The 18,933-nt window shown below is 45.9% G+C and overlaps 1 protein-coding gene across 11 annotated transcripts in view; it reads left to right on the forward strand.

The window, feature by feature from the left end:
- The window catches only part of LRRC9 (leucine rich repeat containing 9), a 91,665-nt gene that overhangs the window by 4,892 nt on the left and 67,840 nt on the right, over nucleotides 1-18,933 (forward strand). For 7 of the 11 annotated variants that reach the window (XR_014788038.1, XM_084836161.1, XM_084836171.1 and 4 more), the window contains exons 3-9: nucleotides 1,605-1,823; nucleotides 3,655-3,795; nucleotides 4,565-4,628; nucleotides 5,720-5,790; nucleotides 7,389-7,571; nucleotides 15,597-15,752; nucleotides 17,579-17,787. Coding sequence is in view for 10 of the 11 variants with exons in the window: in XM_084836161.1 (XP_084692287.1) it covers nucleotides 1,605-1,823; nucleotides 3,655-3,795; nucleotides 4,565-4,628; nucleotides 5,720-5,790; nucleotides 7,389-7,571; nucleotides 15,597-15,752; nucleotides 17,579-17,787 (1,043 nt within the window). In the remaining variant the exon portion in view is untranslated. The remainder of the gene's footprint in view (nucleotides 1-1,604; nucleotides 1,824-3,654; nucleotides 3,796-4,564; nucleotides 4,629-5,719; nucleotides 5,791-7,388; nucleotides 7,572-15,596; nucleotides 15,753-17,578; nucleotides 17,788-18,933) is intronic. The other 4 variants (XM_084836215.1, XM_084836223.1, XM_084836189.1 and 1 more) reach the window with 4 other exon arrangements.

Raw genomic sequence — 18,933 nt, forward strand, 5'->3', positions numbered from 1 at the left:
TGGCCACCTAATGCGAAGAGAAAACTCCCTGGAAAAGACCCTGATGCTGGGAAAGACTGAAGGCAAAAGGAGAAGGGGACGGCAGAGGATGAGATGGCTAGATAGCATCACGGATGCAATGAATATGAACTTGAGCACGCTCCGGGAGAGAGCGCAGGACAGGAAGGCCTGGCGTGCTCTGGTCCATGGGGTCACGAAGAGTCGGACACGACTGAACGACTGAACAACAACAACAATATTTGAGTTTATTTGCAAATATACAGGCTGAACACAGATCAGGCACAGCTTAAGCACTCCAACTGCCTGCGAAATCCACTGCCTCCACAGAGAGGCAGCTTCCCAAAAAGGCTTTCTGTCTGTGCTTGCAGAGCTCCCAAACTCCAGACTCCCTGTCTCATGCAAAAAGTGCAGACTGTTTTTTCCCCTTTCGCAGCCACCCGTGTTGCCCCCCTCCCTCTAGCAGCAGGGCAGGAGTGAACAACCATTTTGTCCCCCAGAATCACTTTCAGTGCTGGATGGCAGGTCAGGGGTTGGACACATACGCAAAAATACACACATGCACAAACATGCGTATGCCTGTGCACATGCGTACCTCATCCCCATCCCAGCAATTCTTCTCAAGTTTGCAGGAGTTCAGGGTCAAAGACTGCTTTGGGGTTGCTGAGGGAGGGAGGGAGGGGCTAAAGCTCCCTCCCTGCCACAGCAACCCCAGTCAGGATTGCTGCTTCCTACCCTCTGTTAGCAGTGTGGAAGCAGCAATCCCGGCTGCTCCAAGGTTGCTGAGGGAGGGGGAGCCTTTTGCCTCCTGCTCTACCCAGCAACCCTGATTGGGATTGCTGATTGGGATCACTGTGTTCTTTTCAGCTGGACTGGAACGAAAAGTGGGCGTGGCTCTCCCAGGCTCCTCAGGCCACGGGTTGTGCACTCCTGCTGTAGGGGCTGGTGGTAAGGATGAGATAACTTCCCCAACTATCTCTTATCCTTCCTGGGAAATTTAGCTGTAATTTCCCTTACAGAAAATGCACCTAGCAGCTTTGCCACACACAGAACATTTTCAGTCATTCTGGCCCCTTTAGGGTGCAATCTTATGCACGCTTAGACAGAAAAATATCCTACAATTCCCAGCATTCCCCAGCCAGCTATGCTGGCTGGGACTGCTGGGAATTGTAGGACATTTTTCTGTCTAAGCATGCATAGGATTGCACCCTTAATCCTTTCCTGTCCAAACCCCAGTCTTACAATATTATAAATAACAATTTTTCCAATTATGTATTACTTTGCTTATGTATTACTTGTATACTGCTTAATATAACATCTTTAAGCAGTTAACATAAAAAATATTAAAAGACTCTGTTAAAATACACTAGTAATAAACAATTTCAGCAGTTCTGATGCCTTTTATTGTAATAGTTCATTGAAACGACCCTTTAAAAAAAGTGCATCTGATGAAGTGGTCTATAGTCCATAAAAGCTTATGCCAGAGCCAGTGTGGTGTAGTGGTTAGGCTGGGAGTCCGTGTCTGCCCCAAAGTCAGACTGTTTGGGTTTGTTTGTTTTGAACATGTAGAAAAAGAGTGATAGTGGTTGTATTTTGTTTTCTTTCAGTGCACCTGCAATGGACTGTCTTATGACAGAATTGAGCAAGAAGGATCCTCAGCAAAAAGCCTGGAGATGTTTTTTTCAGGCTACCCCAAAATAGTAGGCCTGTCACATTTCCCCAATTTAACGAGGCTGACTCTTGTTAGACAGAGCATCCAACAGATTTCTGACCTGGAGAATTGTCCGCTACTTAAAGAGCTATGGGTGGCTGAGTGCTGCTTGACAGTAAGTGAATTTACTCCAGTTTGGCTTGGAACAACCCATTCTTCCTCAACCTTGTGTTTTTAAAGCAGAGGTGTTGAACCTCTGGCCCACATAACAAATCCGGCCTGCATCAGGTCCCAGTCTGGCTCTTGGGTTCCCCAGATAGACATGTCTCCTCCCACTGACTACCCCATTTCCTCCAGCCACTGATCATTTGGTGGTTTCCTGGCTTTTGTGCAGTTTTTTCCCCATTCTAAACGTTTGAAATACCTCTCCTAAGGCTTAGTCGCTGGCAGAAAAAGTTTTCAGCTAAAATGTGCTGGTGTCTTTGGGATTTTGGCCCTGCCTCCTTTTGTGCATCATGGCTGGCTGAGGAATGCTGGGAGTTGTAGGACTTCTTTCTGTCTAAACATGCATAGGATTGCACCCTTAGTGCCTTCAGTTTTGTAAAGTAAAATAATATTGATGTAGCATTTTCTACTTCAACACTGAAGATCTGGATTCCAATCAGCTGATCCTTGATGCTAATATAAAATGGGACTGCTAGGAACACCACCAAACAGGAGCGCGTGAAGATAATTAAATAATGGTTGTAAAGTGACACTCAGATACAAAACATTTTTTAAGGCACAATCCCTTGCATGTTTAGACAGAGAAAAGGCCTACAACTCCCAGCATTCCCCAGTCAGCAAGGCTGGCTGGAGAAAGCTGCAAATTGTAGGCCTTTTTTTCTGTCTAAACACACATGGGATTGCACCTGAAGTGCACAATCCTATCTAGATAGGCGGCCGCTTCCGAACTCAAGAGGCGAGCCGCCTATCCAAAGCAGGGTAGGAGAAGCGCAGGGGGGATTGTTCCCTCCACGCTTCTCCTGCCTGCATTTTCAGCTAGACAGCCGATTGCAGCTGTCTAGCTGTGGGAGGGCTGAGCAGGGAAGGAGGTTGCTGTACGACACATTGGATGTGTCGTACAGGCATTTCCGCCCTCCCTACCCCGGAACGCCCCCAGCCCCGCCCCTTTTCGGCTGCTCTGCACTCCTCTTGCCAGTGCGGAGGACAGGGCTGTTCCATGCTGCCTCTGAGGCAGCATGGAAGTGGGGGGAGGTCGGTTCTCTGGGAACCAACCTCAGAGCGCGGGCTCCAAGGTCAGTTCCTGGGAAACACAATATTCTGTGGCTGTCCACCACTGTCTAGCGGCCATAGGATTGCTCCCTAAAAGACAGTTCCTATAAATTAAACCAGTTGCTTCTTAACCAGCCCTCCGTGAACAAATTATTGAACAAATCTCTCTCTTCTGTCTTCATGCTACATGTTTTATAGATCTAAGACATGTAATCCACTTAGGGCACAACCCTATGCATGCTTAGATAGAAAAAAGTCCTACAATTTGCAGCTTTCTCCAGCCAGCCAAGCTGGCTGGGGAATGCTGGGAGTTGTAGGACATTTTTCTGTCTAAACATGCATAAGATTGTGCCCTCATGCACTTTCCAAATATTCATTGGGAGGAGCTACAGCAGTTATTTTGCAAGTAGATAAATAGGTACTGCTTTGGTGGGAAAGGTAGCAGCGTTCCATGCACCTCGGTGTTCAGTCATGCCAGCCACATGACCATGGAAGTGTCTTCGGACAGCGCTGGCTCTTCAGATTAGAAATGGAGATGAGCACCGCCCCCGAGAGTCGGACATGACTGGTTGGGGACACCTTTACCTTTTTACAGCAGTTATTAGTCTTTTGTGGGCCTGAGCTTAGCGGGATTTTTTCTGCCAAGGTTATTCTGTTTTTTTCTTTCAAGGTTGAGTAGAGAGTTCACTTTCATAGGTTGCTTAAAAATATGCATTTTCCCTTCTTTGCAGAAAATTGATGGTTTGCAAAAATGTGTACTTTTGCAAAAGCTTTACCTCTATTGCAATATGATTTTGGCTATTGAAAATCTGGAGAAGCTAACAAAACTGGAAGTTGTTTGGCTTAATGGGAACCAGATTAAAGAAATAGAGGTAAGGTTTTTTGGGTGACAGGAATGGGAGACATTTGGCTATTCGTTCCTGTCTGTCTCGTCTGTTTGAGGGGAGGGGAAGTTCCTATTTAAGGGTGCAATCCAATGCATGTTTAGACAGAAAAAAGTCCTACAATTCCCATGCTGGCTGGGGAATGCTGGGAGTTGTAGGACTTTTTCTGTCTAAACATGTGTTGGATTGCGCCTTAAACCTTTCAAACTGCTGCTGGTCAGGGTGCAACAGCCTGTTGCACCATAGTGTGGTGCATATTGTGGCATCTTGTTTAACTGATTGTAAGTTGCTCCGAGAGCCTTTTTGCCTGAGGAGTAGGATAAAAATATTTTAAATAAATAATAAATAACAATTTAAGCCTGAGAAACCCTGTTGTAGTTGGATGTGAACCGCTGGAGAACTAGAAAACTGTCAGAACTTATCTGATAACTTTCAGAGGGGTAACCCCATATTACTCTTCAGGGTGCCACAAAACAAGTTTACACTGCAATCCTATATGCATTTACCAGGGAGTAAGCCTCACTGAACACAGTTTGTCTTACTTCTAACGAAACATGAATAGGGTTGCACTGTTATTGTGGCATACTTGATGTGCAGTTTGATTTAGCAACACTTTCCTGTCTGAAGCACTGAAGTTAACTAATAAAAGCCTGATTATTCTTCAGCCAAGTCTGCCATCCTCCAGGAATAACCCTACATTTATTAAAGGTTTGTGATATTTCATGACCCTAAAGTCAGAATTGTATAATGTTTACAGGGGCTGAACACACTGCAAAAGTTGAAGGAGCTCAATCTTGCCGGGAATTTCATTAGTAAAATTGGTAGGTGGTACTACAAGATGTCAAGCGACGTTTCTGCACCAGGGTTGTTTTTTTTTAACAATTGTGTAAAGTATAGTGAAGACAACTTGTGGAGGAGCATTGGTAGTTTTCAGTGATGTAACATGAGATTGGGAAAAATGGGAACCATTGTGCTCTAGGTCCATTGAGGCAAAAATAAGAAGAGGCTAGAGACTCTCCAAAACCCTAGCCTGAGCATTTTCTGAAGGCAGCTCTCTGGCTTTCACTGCTCATGGTTAAGCTGGAATGAAGGGGCTTTAGTTTCTTTCAGTATGTACAGATTTTAAAAGGCTGTGTAATATTCTGCTTTTTAAAAAAATCTTAAGAGGTTGGGCAGCTGGTGAGCAAGGAGCACTTAATGTGCAAGAGGGAGGAAGAAGAGGAAGGGGAGCATGTCCTCCTCCCTTTCATGCGTCCCGTGACTCAGTCTCCCATGTCTGCTACTCACACCAGGAGCAGGAGTAGCTCTACAGATGGATCTCTGTTGCTCCAGCAGAGTTTATATTCATCAGGCACTAACGGGTGGCAGATAAGAGAGGAAATAAATTGGGGCACCCTCTGCCCTTCTTCCCCCCACAATTCTCTGTGCTTGCTGGTTTCATGTCCAGTGCGTGTGGAACTTCCGTGCCCCACCTTTTGAATACAGAAGGGCTGGATTGCAAGGCAGGATGCTTCTGGATATTAGTTGCAGAGGGACGAGAGTGGGAGAGGGCTACTGCCCTTATGTCCTGCTGGTGGGCTTTCCAGAGGCATCTGGTTAGGCATTGTAGGAGAGAGGATGCAGGCCTAGGGCTCCTTTGGTCTGATCCAGCATTCACAGGCATTCACACACTTAAGGTGAAGTCTTGTGTATGGCTGGCTAGGGAATGCTGGGAGTTGTAGGATTTCTTCTGTCTAAACGTGTATGGGATTGCACCCTTATTCTCCCATAGGTATTGTTCCATTGGATCAGGACAGGCCTTCATGTAGTGTTGTATTGTAACTGGCTGTAAGCCCTTGGAATAAAGCAGGGAAGAAAGTACATGAACAGAAACACATGCTGTTCACCACATTATTTCCCTCTTGTGTTTTAGGAAATCGTTTGGATCCCAGCAGTAAAATAGAAAAATTAAACCTGTCGGGTAACAGAATATGCTTCTTCAAGGTAAATGCTGGGTTCTCAGTGTCCTGGCTGCTGTGGCTGGTTCTCTTGCCGTTTCCTCCTTTGACCAGCTCTGGCTGGCTTTCCACAGGCTAAATCTCTCCCTGACATCCCTGGGGTCACCAGCTGAGACCTACCACAGGCTCAGCTGTTGATACTTGCTGTGGCAACTAATAGCAAACCTGTGAATAAGCCCACCACAGCCTCCAGGTGTATATTTAACGTTTAACATGCATCTGTCTTGCCTGTGTTGTAGCTCATTTCAGACTCGCTTGCATTGGAAACATGGGAATTATTAGGTGTGATGGATCATAGGAAGCTGCCTTACATCAGACTATTTGTCTACCTAGTACAGTTGCCCTAAACTGAGTCCTGGCTTTTGCTAGTCAGTCCAGGAAGTAAACAATAGAGTGGTCAATTAAGTGGGCCAGTGGTCAGATGCAGGCAAGTAGCCAGATACATGGGGTCAGGCTAAGGCAGCAGTGGTCAAAAGAGCAGGTACAGGCCAAAACACAGTGAGCAGTCAGATAATTCACACAGTCCAAGCGTCCAAGCGTATCATGGAGAATTATCACAGGGCAAGGTGTAAGACCCTGGAGCTGCTGAAACGATGTTGTTTCCAACACTGGGTTGCGTACACACTGAAGGGTTTTAACAGTAGAGCCTACTGCCCCACCCAGGGCTCAGCTGCAGTGCATTAGAGCTCTCTGGTCAAAGCCCTACTCATGAGGAGTCCTGTTGGTCCCGAATAGACCTCTGCTGCAGCCTGGCACATCGTGGAAGTTCTCTGAGGGGGGCCTGTTTCCTCTGGTGCTGTTGCTCCCTGGGACTTGTGGGGTACTCAGCCTCTCCCTCTGAAGCAGGAACCCCTGCTTCCTGAGCAGCTGGGGCCTCAGCAGGCTCCTCCATGGACTCAGGTCCCTGTTGCGGTGCAGGCCCTGGCAGGAACTGGGCATCATCCTCTGTTAGGGCCTGTAACTCTTCCTCCTCAGAGGAGGACAAGGGGCATGACAACATTATTGTTCACTTTGAGTGGGAGCAGCTCTCTGGGTTCTTAGGCAGGAGTCTTCCCAAGCTCCTGCGACCTGACCCTTTTTAACTGGAGATTCCAGGGATTGAACCTGCGGCCTTCTGCATGCAAAGCAGGTGACCTGTCACTGAGCTGAGGTCTCTCCACCACATTGCTGTGGTGAAAAATGTTCTTGATTGAGAAGATTTAATATGGAAGGGTTTTTTTCTTCCTTTCTTCAAGCTTTCTCTGAATGGTAAAAGAGAGAACAAAAGAGAGGGCCATCTTTATGGTGGCACCTCAGTTTTAGAAAGCTCTTCCAAGAGTGATAGGATTGGGACTGATTCTCTTTTGTTTTCAGTGCCAAATCCAGATGTTCCTGTTTGTTCAGGCATTTTTTTTTTATTGATTGATTGATAGTTTTCATGTCTCTTATCTTTTATTTTTTTATCATTGTTTTATCGTTTTATAATGTTATGTATACCATCCTGGGATCACATGTGGATGAAAGGTGGTTTATACATTTTTAAAATAAAGAAATATTTCTGGAAATTAAAATGTGGTATTGTTTCCCTCCACTTTTTCTTAAAAGGAAATTACCAATTTGGCAAGGCTACCTCATTTAACAGACCTGTGCCTGAATGACCCGCAATATGACGTCAACCCAGTTTGTCTTCTTTGCAATTATGCCACACATGTGCTCTATCATATTCCTCGGCTTCAAAGGCTTGACACTTACGATGTGTCCTCTAAACAGATCAAGGAGCTGGCAGAGGTGAGCACAAACATTGAACCATACAGTTGGGAGGGATATCAGTATAACGGATATATATAAGCAGGACCTGATTAAAGACGCCTTGGCCAATTTACTGTGTGAATGTGAATCAATTAATCATATGAATAAAAACAATCCTGAAGAAAAAAGCATGCTTCCTTTGTTTTTAGATTATGAATTCCTGTGTCATACCAGGTGCCACACGAAAAGAGGCATTCTCTCTTGCATGTGAGAAGAGAAGAAGGGGAATGCTTCTTCCAACATGGTGCCAGCTGCCCACTTTTTAAAGTGCTCTTATTAAAAATAATATAATTTTAAAATCTGAAGCCCAGTTAAAAAAAAGATAGATATATTTTTAAAGTGCCCCATTAATCATTAATATCGCTGATAAACTGATGGACAGAGCAATCCCAACTGCTGCTGAAGGTTAGTTGATGGGGAGTTAGCATGGGATGGAAGAGCCCCTCGGTCTGCTGAGAGCTCTGCTGGCAGGGCGTCCTGTCCACTCTGGAGGCCCTCAGTACTTCCGCAGAAAACTTTTTGTATGAGAACTGCCAGCAGTAGAGGCGAGATTGGGGTATTTGCAGGGTGGCCTTGGATATACCGGATCCAAAGCCCCCTTGCTTTCCTAGCATGGCCCTTAATTGGGCCCACAGTGTATGCCAATGTTGAGCTGGCAGAGGTATTCCCCCTTGCCCCCCACCATGGACCCAATGGGAGTGAAATGTTTAAAAATCAAAAACCATTTCGGTTTTTGTAATAGGAACAAAAACCAGTAAAAGGAACAAATGTGTGCCCTCCCCGCACCTCTTGCCCTGGTTGGTGCAAGCCAGCAAGGCTTTGGAAATGGTGGATCATCTGCCACCCACTCCTCTCCCCCGCCGCCTGCTTAGGATTGCTCTGAGGAACAGAAGGGGAGGTGGGGTTGCACTATATGTTAAAAGTACATATCTCTGCACAGAAATACAGGAGGATGAGCTTGGTAGCCCCATCAAAGGCATCTGGGTTAAAACAAATGTAGCAAAGAATACAAGGAACTTGGTGGTCGGAGTCTACTACTGGCCACATAATCAAGGAGAAGACGAGGATGAAATTTTTGAAAAGCAAATAGCCAATGGAATCATGATGTAGTAGTCATTTGTAGTTGTTCAGTCGTTAAGTCATGTCCGACTCTTCGTGACCCCATGGACCATAGCACGCCAGGCCTTCCTGTCCTCCGCTCTCTCCCAGAGTGTGCTCAAGTTCATATTCATTGCATCAGGGATGCTATCTAGCCATCTCATCCTCTGCCATCCCCTTCTCCTTTTGCCTTCAATCTTTCCCAGCATCAGGGTCTTTTCCAGGGAGTTTTGTCTTTGCATTAGGTGGCCAAACTATTTGAGCTTCAGCTTCAGTATCTGTCCTTCCAATGAGCAGTCAGGGTTGATTTCCTTTAGGATGGACTGATTTGACCTCCTTGCAGTCTAGGGGACTCGTAAGAGTCTTCTCCAGCACCACAGTTCAAAAGCATCAATTCTTCGGTGCTCAGCCTTCCTTATAGTCCAGCTCTCACAGCCATACGTTGCTACTGGGAAAACCATAGCTTTGATTATATGAATCTTTGTCGGCAAGGTGATGTCTCTGCTTCTTACTATGCTGTCTAGGTATGCCATAGCTTTCCTCCCAAGGAGCAAGCATCTTTTAATTTCATGGCTACAGTCACCGTCTGCGGTGATCTTGGAGCCCAAGAAAAAATCTGCCACTGCTTCCATTTCTTCCCCTTCTATATGCCAGGAAGTGATGGGGCCACATGCCATGATCGTAGTTTTTTTTTAATGTTGAGTTTCAAACCAGCTTTTGCACTCTCCACTTTCACCCTCAACAGAAGGCTCTTTAGATCCTCTTCGCTTTCTGCCATTAGGGTGGTATCGTCTGCATATCTGAGGTTGTTGATAATTCACCCGGCAATCTTAATTCTGATTTGTGATTCATCCTACCTGGCGTTTCTCATGATGTACTCTACATATAGGTTAAATAAGCAGAGCGACAATATACAGCCTTGTCGTACTCCTTTCCCAATTTTGAATCAATCGGTTGTTCCATGTCCGGTTCTTACTGTTGCTTCTTGTCCCTCGTACAGGTTTCTCAGGAGACAGGTAAGGTGGTCTGGTACTCCCATCTCCTTAAGAATTTGCCAGAGTTTGTTGTGATACACACAATCAAAGGCTTTAGTGTAGTCAATGAAGCAGAAATATACGCTTTTCTGGAATTCTCTTGCTTTCTCCATGATCCAGCGAATGTTGGCGATTTGATCTCTAGTTCCTCTGCCTCTTTGAAACCCAGCTTGTACTTCCGGTAGTTCTCGGTTCACATGCTGCTGAAGCCTAGCTTGTAGGATTTTGAGCATCACCTTGCTGGCATGTAAAATGAGCGCAGTTGTACGGTAGTTTGAACACTCTTTGGTGTTGCCCTTCTTTGGAATTGGAATGCAAACTGACCTTTTCCAGTCTTGTGGCCACTGTTGAGTGTTCCAAATTTGTTGGCATACTGAGCGCAACACTTTAACAGCATCATCTTTTAGGATCTTGAATAGCTCAGCTGGAATACTGTCATCTCCGCTAGCTTTGTTGTTAGTCATGCTTCCTAAGGCCCACTTGACTTCACTCTTGAGGATGTCCGGCTCAAGTTCAGTGACTGCACTACCATGGCTATCAGGGACATTCAGATCTTTCCTGTATAGTTCTTCTGTGTATTCTTGACACCTCTTCTTAATCTCATCTGCTTCTGTTAGGTCCCTGCCTTCTTTGTCCTATATCATGCCCGTCTTTGCACAAAACGTTCTCTTGAGATCTCCAATTTTCTTGAAGAGATCTCTAGTCTTTCCCATTCTGTTGTTTTCCTCGATTTCTTTGCATTGTTCATTTAAGAAGGCCTTCTTGTCTCTCCTTGCTATTCTCTGGAAGTCTGCATTCAGTTGGCTATATCTTCCCCTTTCTCCCTTGCTTTTTGCTTCCCTTCTTTCCTCAGCTACTTGTAAAGCCTCCTCAGACAGCCACTTGGCTTTCTTGCATTTCTTTTTCTTTGGGATGGATTGAGTTGCTGCCTCCTGAACATTGTTACGGACCTCCGTCCATAGTTCCTCAGGCACTCTGTCTATCAGATCTAATCCCTGAAATCTATTCATCACCTCCACTGTATATTCATAAGGGATACGATTTAGGTCATACCTGAATGGTTTAGTGGTTTTCCCTACGTTCTTCAATTTAAGCCGGAATTTTGCAAGAAGCAGCTCATGATCTGAGCCACAGTCAGCTCCAGGTCTTGTTTTTACTGACTGTATGGAGCTTCTCCATCTTTGACTGCAAAGGACATAATCAATCTGATTTCGATATTGACCATCTGGTGATGTGCATGTGTAGAGTCGCCTCTTGTGCTGTTGGAAAAGAGTGTTTGCTATGATCAGCGTGTTCTCTTGACAAAACTCTATTAGCCTTTGTCCTGCTTCATTTTGTACACCAAGGCCATGCTTGCCTGTTATCCCGGTGATTTCTTGACTTCCTACTTTAGCATTCCAATCCCCTATGATGAAGAGGACATCTTTTTTTGGTGTTAGTTCTAGAAGGTGTTGTAGATCTTCATAGAACCGATCAACCTCAGCTTCTTCAGCCTCAGTGGTTGGGGCATAGACTTGAATTACTGTGATGTTGAATGGTTTGCCTTGGATTCGTACTGAGATCATTCTGTCGTTTTTGAGATTGTACCCCAGTACTGCTTTTCCCACCCTTTTTTTTGACTATGAGTGCTACTCCATTTCTTCTACGGGATTCTTGCCCACAGTAGTAGATGTAATGGTTACTTGAATTAAATTTGCCCATGCATGTCCATTTTAGTTCGCTGATTCTCAAGATGTCGATGTTCAATCTTGGCATCTCATGTTTGACCACCTCCAGCTTACCTTGATTCAAGGTACCTGATTATACCTGATTACATTCCTGTAATATTCCTTACCTGATTACATTCCAGGTTCCTAAACAATATTGTTCTTTCCAGCATCGGACTTTCTTTTCACCACCAGACACGTCCACAGCTGAGTGTCCTTTCGGCTTTGGCCCAGCCGCTTCACTCTTTCTGGCGCTACTTGGAAATTCCCTCTGCTCTTCCCCAGTAGTATACTGGACACCTTCTGACCTGAGGGGCTCATCTTCCGGCGTCATATCTTTTAGCCTTGTGATACGTTCCATGGGGTTTTCTTGGCAAGAATACTGGAGTGGACCTTCTCCAGTGGACCACATTTTGTCAGAACTCTCTGCCATGACTTGTCCATCTTGGGTGGCCCTGCACGGCATAGCTTATGGCTTCACTGAGTTACGCAAGCCCATTCGCCACAACAAGGCAGTGATCCATGAAGGGGGTAGTAGTCATGGGGGACTTCAATTTCCCCGATATTTGTTGGGAGACAAATTCTGCAAAACATGGCCCCTCCAGGAAATTCCTGACTTGTGTGGTGGATAACTTCCTCCTACAGAAAGTAGAGGAAGGAACTAGAGGATTGACTATCCTTGACTTGATCCTAACCAACAGATACTTGAGTTCTTGGTTCTAAGGGAAGTAAAAGCCGAGTGTAGTCAAACGCATACCCTGGATTTTAGGAAAGCTGATTTTAATAAACTCAGAACAATGATAAGAATAGTCCCATGGCAAGCGACTCTAATGAGAAAAGGAGTCCAAGATGGGTGGGAGCTTTTAAAAAAGGAAATCCCCAGAGCACAATTAAGAACAATTCCAACAAGAAGAAAAGGTGGAAGACAACAGAAGAAGCCAATGTGGCTTTACAAAAAGCGTAGCGATGATCTGAAAACAAAAAAGGACACATATAGGAAGTGGAAGGAAGGCCAAGCGACAAAGGAAGAGTACAGGCAGTTAGCACAGAATTGCAGGGATGGCGTCAGGAAGGCTAAAGCTGTGAACGAGCTGAGGTTAGCGAGATGCTAAAAGCAACAAAAAGGCTTTCTTCAGCTACATTCATAGTAAAAGGCAGAGGAAAGAAATGGTGGTTCAGCTATTAAATAAGGATGGCAAAATGATAACAGATGACAAAGAAAAGGCAGAGGTGCTCAATTCCTACTTTCAGTCTTCTCCCAAAAGAGGGTCTATGAGCCCCCTGGCAAAGGCGAAGTACAGGCTGAAGGGGCAGGATTGCAGCTTGAGATCGATAGGCATATGGTCAAGGAACACCTAATGACTTTGAATGAGTTCACATCTCCAGGGCCAGATGAACTTCATCTTCAAGTAATAAAGGAACTGGCAGAAGAACTCTCAGAACCGCTGTCTATTCTCTTTGAGCAATCATGGAGGACAGGTGAAGTGCCAGATGACTGGAGGAGGGCTAACGTTGTCCCTATCTTCAAAAAGGGTAAAAAGGAGGAACCTGGCAACTACAGACCAGTCAGTCTGACATCAATCCCTGGGGAAATTCTGGAGCAGATGATAAAGCAATCAATCTGGAAGCACCTTGAAAACAATGCAGTGATTACTCAAAGCCAACATGGACTTGTCAAGAACAAATCCTGCCACACGAATCTGATCTCATTTTTTGATCAGGTAACCTTCCTTGTGGACTGTGGGAATGCTGTAGACATCATATACCTCGACTTCAGCAAAGCTTTCGACAAAGTGCCCCATGATATCCCGATGAGCAAACTAGCTAAAGTGGGCTAGATGAAACAACAATCCGGTGGATCCACAGTTGGCTACAGAATCGGACTCCAAGAGTGCTTATCAATGGGACCTTCTCAAACAGGGGAGAGGTAATGAGTGGGGTACCGCAGGGCTCAATCCTGGGCCCAGTGCTCTTCAACATTTTTATTAATGACTTGGAGGAGGAGGTGCAGGGAATGCTGATCAGATTTTCAGATGACACAAAATTGAGCGGAATAGCTAATACTTTGGAAGACAGAAACAAAATTCAAAGGGATCTGGATAGACTGGAGCTCTGGGCTGAAAACCACAGAATGAAATTTAATAGGGATAAATGCCAAGTTCTGCACCTAGGAAAAAGAAACCAAATGCACGATTACAAGTTGGGGGATACATGGCTCAACAACACTACAAGTGAGAAGGATCTTGGAATTGTTGTAGTTCACAAGCTGAATATGAGCCAACAATGTGATGTGGCTGCAAAAAAGGCCAATGCTCTTTTGGGCTGCATTAATAGAAGCATAGCTTCCAAATCCTGGGAAGTACTAGTTCCCCTCTACTCAGCACTGATTAGGCCTCATCTGGAGTACTGTGTCCAGTTCTGGGCACCACATTTTAAGATGTATGCAGACAAACTGGACAGGATTCAGAGGAGGTCAACAAAGATGATCAGGGGACTGGAAACAAAACATTGGCCCTATGAAGAGAGATTGAAAGAACTGGGCGTGTTTAGCCTTGAGAAGAGAAGACTGAGGGGAGATGTGATAGCGCTCTTCAAGTACTTGAAAGGTTGTCCCAGAGAGGAAGGCCAGGATCTCTTCTCGATCATCCCAGAGTGTAGGACACGGAATAATGGGCTCAAGTGACAGGAAGCCAGATTCCGGCTGAACATCAGGAGAAACTTCCTGACTGTTAGAGCAATACGACAATGGAACCAATGACCTAGGGAGGTGGTGGGCTCTCCCACCCTGGAGATATTCAAGATGAGGCTTTATAGCCATCTGTCAGGGATACTCTGACTTAGATTGAGTAGGGGATTGGACTCGATTTTCCAACCCTACTACTGAGCAGGGCGTTGGACTCGATGTTCCAACCCCACTATTCTATGATTCTATGATGATAAACCTTAGCTTACCATCTAATTAACAGTTTTTAAAAAACACACACCCAAGGAAGAAGAAACTGCAAAAAGTATCTTTGAAACTTGCGCAAAACATCAGCTGTCATTAGCTTCGCATCTTTGTGAGTGTATGGGTCATATCAAATAACCTAGAGAGCATTAGCTTTGCCATTTCTGTGTCTTTTCTTTAAATGGCCCTATTATACATCTCACTGAAATAGAAGGGACTTTTTATGTTAAACCAGAAGGAGGCTCACCTCCATGCTGACTGCCCCACTCATCTTCAAGAGCCCAGGAGCCTGTTCCTCTTCTAGCCTTCTATGTGCAGCTGTTCCCTGTAGAAGTGGGAGCAGAGCAGTGCATTCGAGGGGGAGTGGGCAGTTTGTACAAGAGAGCAGGTTGGTTAGTCCAGCAGGACACTGTTTTTAGTTGGGGGCCAGATTGCTCCTCACCAGGCCTGCTGCAGGCCGGATGAGGGCAGGGGTGTGTGTCCCGTCCCCTGATGTCATTCCCCCCATTTTTTTTATCTCTCAGTCCTGGGAGAGGCACAGAGTTCCATGCCTCCGCCCAGCACAGAGAAAGGAACCCGACTGGCACTGCCAAGTTCCCCGTTTTGTGTAGCACCAGGTGTCCACAGAGGTGTTGGGTGCTGTGCGAAGCTAGTCAGCCAGCACCAGGGAGAGTGGCTGCTCTTCCCACCACAGGCAGAGTCCCTGTCTTTGCCCGGTGCTCCTGTAGGCTATTTGGCCCATGCCAGGGAGACCAGCTGCTCTTCCCAGCATGGGCCGAGTCCCACTGCCCCTCCTCCCCACTGTTATCTCCAATCTCAGATAGGAGGTAACAGCGGGGATGCCCTCAGAGGGAATTCTTCCAGGGGGTGGGTCTCAGAGGCTAAATCCCTGGAGGAACTGTGGGAGGCTCTGTAGGCCAGATTGAGGTGCCTCATGGGACAGAGGTTCCCTCTGGCTTACGGAGAAGCATCTCACTCAATATGACAGCACCTCACTGAATGCATAAACTCTGTGGTGGCATAGGAGAAGGGGAGTTTACCCTGCCTTCCTGTGAGTGGCTGTCCCATTCTCCACAGCCTCAGCATCTACCACAGCCCAAGCATCTCCTTTAGTACGAGGGCATTTTTGAATTGCCACGATTTTATCACGTCATGTAATAACTGCTAATGTTTGGCTTCGTTCACATTTCCCCTTTGTTTTTCCTTTTGACCTTGGAAGACAACGGTGATGAAAAAAGTGATGTACTACAACATGCGTATCAAGAGTGCTCACAGACACCTTAACGAGGAGCTTGAAAAGCTGAAAGAAAGGAAGTGCAAGTTGCAGAAGTTGCCGGAAGATCGCATTAAGCATTTCAGCTGCAACATCAAGCACGTAAGCAAGGCGGCTCACAGCATCAGCTGAGTAAATTCTGACCAGGTCCCGGTGCTGGCGGGTCTCCAGGTCGTCTCCAGTTAACCCTGGTCCTGCAAGTGCCTGCTAACGTTCCCCTCTTACATTTCCAGGGATGGAGCTTCTCAGCTCCTCAGCTGTGCTAGTGATTGTGCTGGAGCCTTCTTTGTTAAACGGTTGTCACTCGGTGGGAGAGCACATGCATCGCATGTGGAAAGTCCCAGGTTCAGTCCCCGGCATCTTCAGTTAGAGGGACTGGCAAGGAGAGGGACAGGGGGAGCGTGACCTGATTTCTCAGCGGTTTTTGAGATCATCGCCCATGGTATTCTCCTGGACCGGCTCCATGAGGTTGGATTAGGGGGCACAGTGTTGCAGTGCTTCCGTTCCCACCCGCAGGGTCTGTTCCAGAGAGTGGCACTGGGAGATTGTGTCTTGGCGTCCTGGTAGTTGCGCTGTGGGGTGCCCCGGGTTTCAGTCCTGTCACCAGTGCTTTTTAACACCTATATGAAGGAGCTGAAAGCAGTCATTAGGGGATTTGGGGCATGGTGTCATCAATATGCAGATGACACCAAGCTCTGTTTCTCTGTTACATCTGAGTCAGGTGTGGCTGTGCATGACCTGGACCGGTTCTTGGATGCAGTGGTGGGCTGAATGAGGGCCAACCAACTGAGATTTAATCCTGGTAAGATGGAGGCTCGGTGGGTCCTGGGTCCAGGGGTTGGGTGACTTACCAGTCTTGGATGGGGTTGCACTTCCCCTACAGGGACAGGTATATAGGGGTGCTCTTGGATTCATCTCTGCCACTTGAAATCCAAAGTGGCTTTGGTGGCAAAGAGCACCTGTTACCAGCTTCTGCCGGTACGACAGCTACCACCATTCCTGGACAGCGATAGCCTGGCCATAGTGATCCATGCATTGACTGGACTGTTGTAATGCACTTTATGTGGGGCTGCCCTTGAGACTGGTCTGGAAGCTGCAGCTAGTGCAGAATGTGGCGAAGAGATTGCTCAGTGGAGTTTCTAACCATGCACATAGGCCCTTGCTCCTGGGCAGAAGGGCCCTCTGGCAGACAGATGGGTGCTCCAACAGCAGCTCCCACCTGGTCTGCTGGTGCTCGTGCTCTGGAGAGCCAGGATGAGGGAGGGGTGTTGGGAAGCCAGGCTGTGGGTCGAAGGGGTTCTTTGTGGCCTCAGGTGAGGCATCCCTGCAACAGGACTCCTCCAGTTGCCCTACATTGCCTGCGGGACTGGGGTTTGCTGTGGGATCCCAAAGCTCCTCCTCTGAAGTGTTCTTCCCTGGGCTTGGGGCAGCTGGGAGCATGACAAAAGGGTCAAACTGCATGTTACCTTAAGCATGCGATATTTGATGCAGGCTTAGCACCGGCCCTTTAATGTTTCAGAAGAAGCAGCCACATGGGCTGCAATTTAGATTAAGACTGCAGCACACAAGGAGAGGGGGGTGGGCCTCCCCACACTCTGTTCCCACTGAAGCACCCTTCCCCATTACAGTTTGCTTTCAAATGGTGTGGGGAGGAAAGATTAAACCCCTCTCCCTGTGGATGGTCATCCCAAGCCAGATCAGGGCCTCATGGTTTGCTTTTTCTGAAAAAAATTAAGTGGCCAGTGCGAAGTACCCTTTTTAAAAAGCTTGCTTAACTTAACATGTATTTTGGCCCGAAGTATTGAAATGTTTATACCTTTTGATTTTATTCATTCCAGTTGTATCCCCACCTTTTCATACAATATGTCCAAATTCTGTTTTGTAAGTTGTGGCTGGGCCTCAGTGCGTTTTGTCATTTTGTTTAAAAGCTGGAACGTGAACTCGCAGAACTGCAAGCATCCAGCAAAATACACGCTAGCAAAGCTGTTTCGAGCCGAAACCTTGAATGCGAAAAATCAGATGGGGAAGCTGAGAGTCCAGATGAGGCCCTGGAGGAATCCAGTCCTGAGCAGCAGTTTCAGCATAAATTGGATTCCCTCAAAAGGAGGATAAATTTCTGGAATAAAAAACTGGACGAGTATGTAAATTTTGTGAAATAGCTCAGTGTTGATTTGATTGCTGTAAATTAGACATTCAAGATTTTAGGGGAGGAGTGGAACAGGGAACTGGAATGTCCTATACATGCATAACAATGGAAAGCCGCCTTAGCTTGCATATGTTTTGCCTCCAAATTTACGACTGAGTCAACAAAAAATGATGTTTCGTGTCTACTGGACACCTCAGCGTCTTTTTAGGAAGAACAGGGTAGGTTCGGCTAAATGCTAGCGCTGACAGTACTTCACTGGTTCGTAGGATGTAGGCCCTGGGGTGGCACCCTTTTGGTTGGAAGGTATCTTAATGCATTAATTTTGTTTTACAAAATTAATTGAAGTTGTTCATGAGTTTTAAATTACATCCCTATGGTATGGAAGTTAATGTCAGTAGTTTCAGATCTGTCAATGGCAAGCAGCTTCTTAAGTGAGGCATTCCTTCTTCTCTCATGCACGGAAGTGAATGCCTCTTTTGAAATGGTTTCTGCCGTGAAACAAGCGTGCATCATTGAACAACACAGACAGGATGTCCTTTTCTTCCAAACTATTGTTTTATTCATGAGAACATACGCAATTGATGAATTAATAGCTTATAACTCATAGAAGTTATAAGCTGTCCTTTTTGGCAGGGAGAGACATTTATTCCGGCAGGCCTTTGGCAAAAAAGATGTTCTGCTGCTGAAGTGTTTTTTAAAATTGTTTGATGCTGCTTATTTATTTGATTGTGGTGTTTTTAATTGTGTCTTTACTTTATTTGTTTTTATGTTCTTTAATGAAGGTTTTGTTTTAATTCAGTTTCTATTGTAAGCTGCCTTGAGTGCCATTCTTTGGAACAAAGGCAGGACATAAATTGAATAAATAAAATTAATTGACCGAGGCGGCATTCCTGTATGCAGTTACGTGAGAGTAAGTCTGATCGCAGACTGCGCTGGAACTTACTTCTGAATAGACATGCGTAGGATTTCTTTAATTGAATGGCGGCCTTAATTTTTTTAATAAAATGTCAGAAAGAAGGGCCTCATGCTTATCATATATTACAGCACCTTTGCACCCGTTGGCCCAAACATTGGAAGGCAGGTGCAGGTTTACCTTCTATTGAGCAATTCAGTAGAAACTGAATATTGGCTGCATGC

The sequence above is a fragment of the Heloderma suspectum genome, chromosome 1, assembly GCF_057233095.1.
Source record: "Heloderma suspectum isolate Gila_16-S chromosome 1, 16-S_ref, whole genome shotgun sequence".
In the NCBI taxonomy this organism is placed as follows: Eukaryota; Metazoa; Chordata; class Lepidosauria; order Squamata; family Helodermatidae; genus Heloderma; species Heloderma suspectum.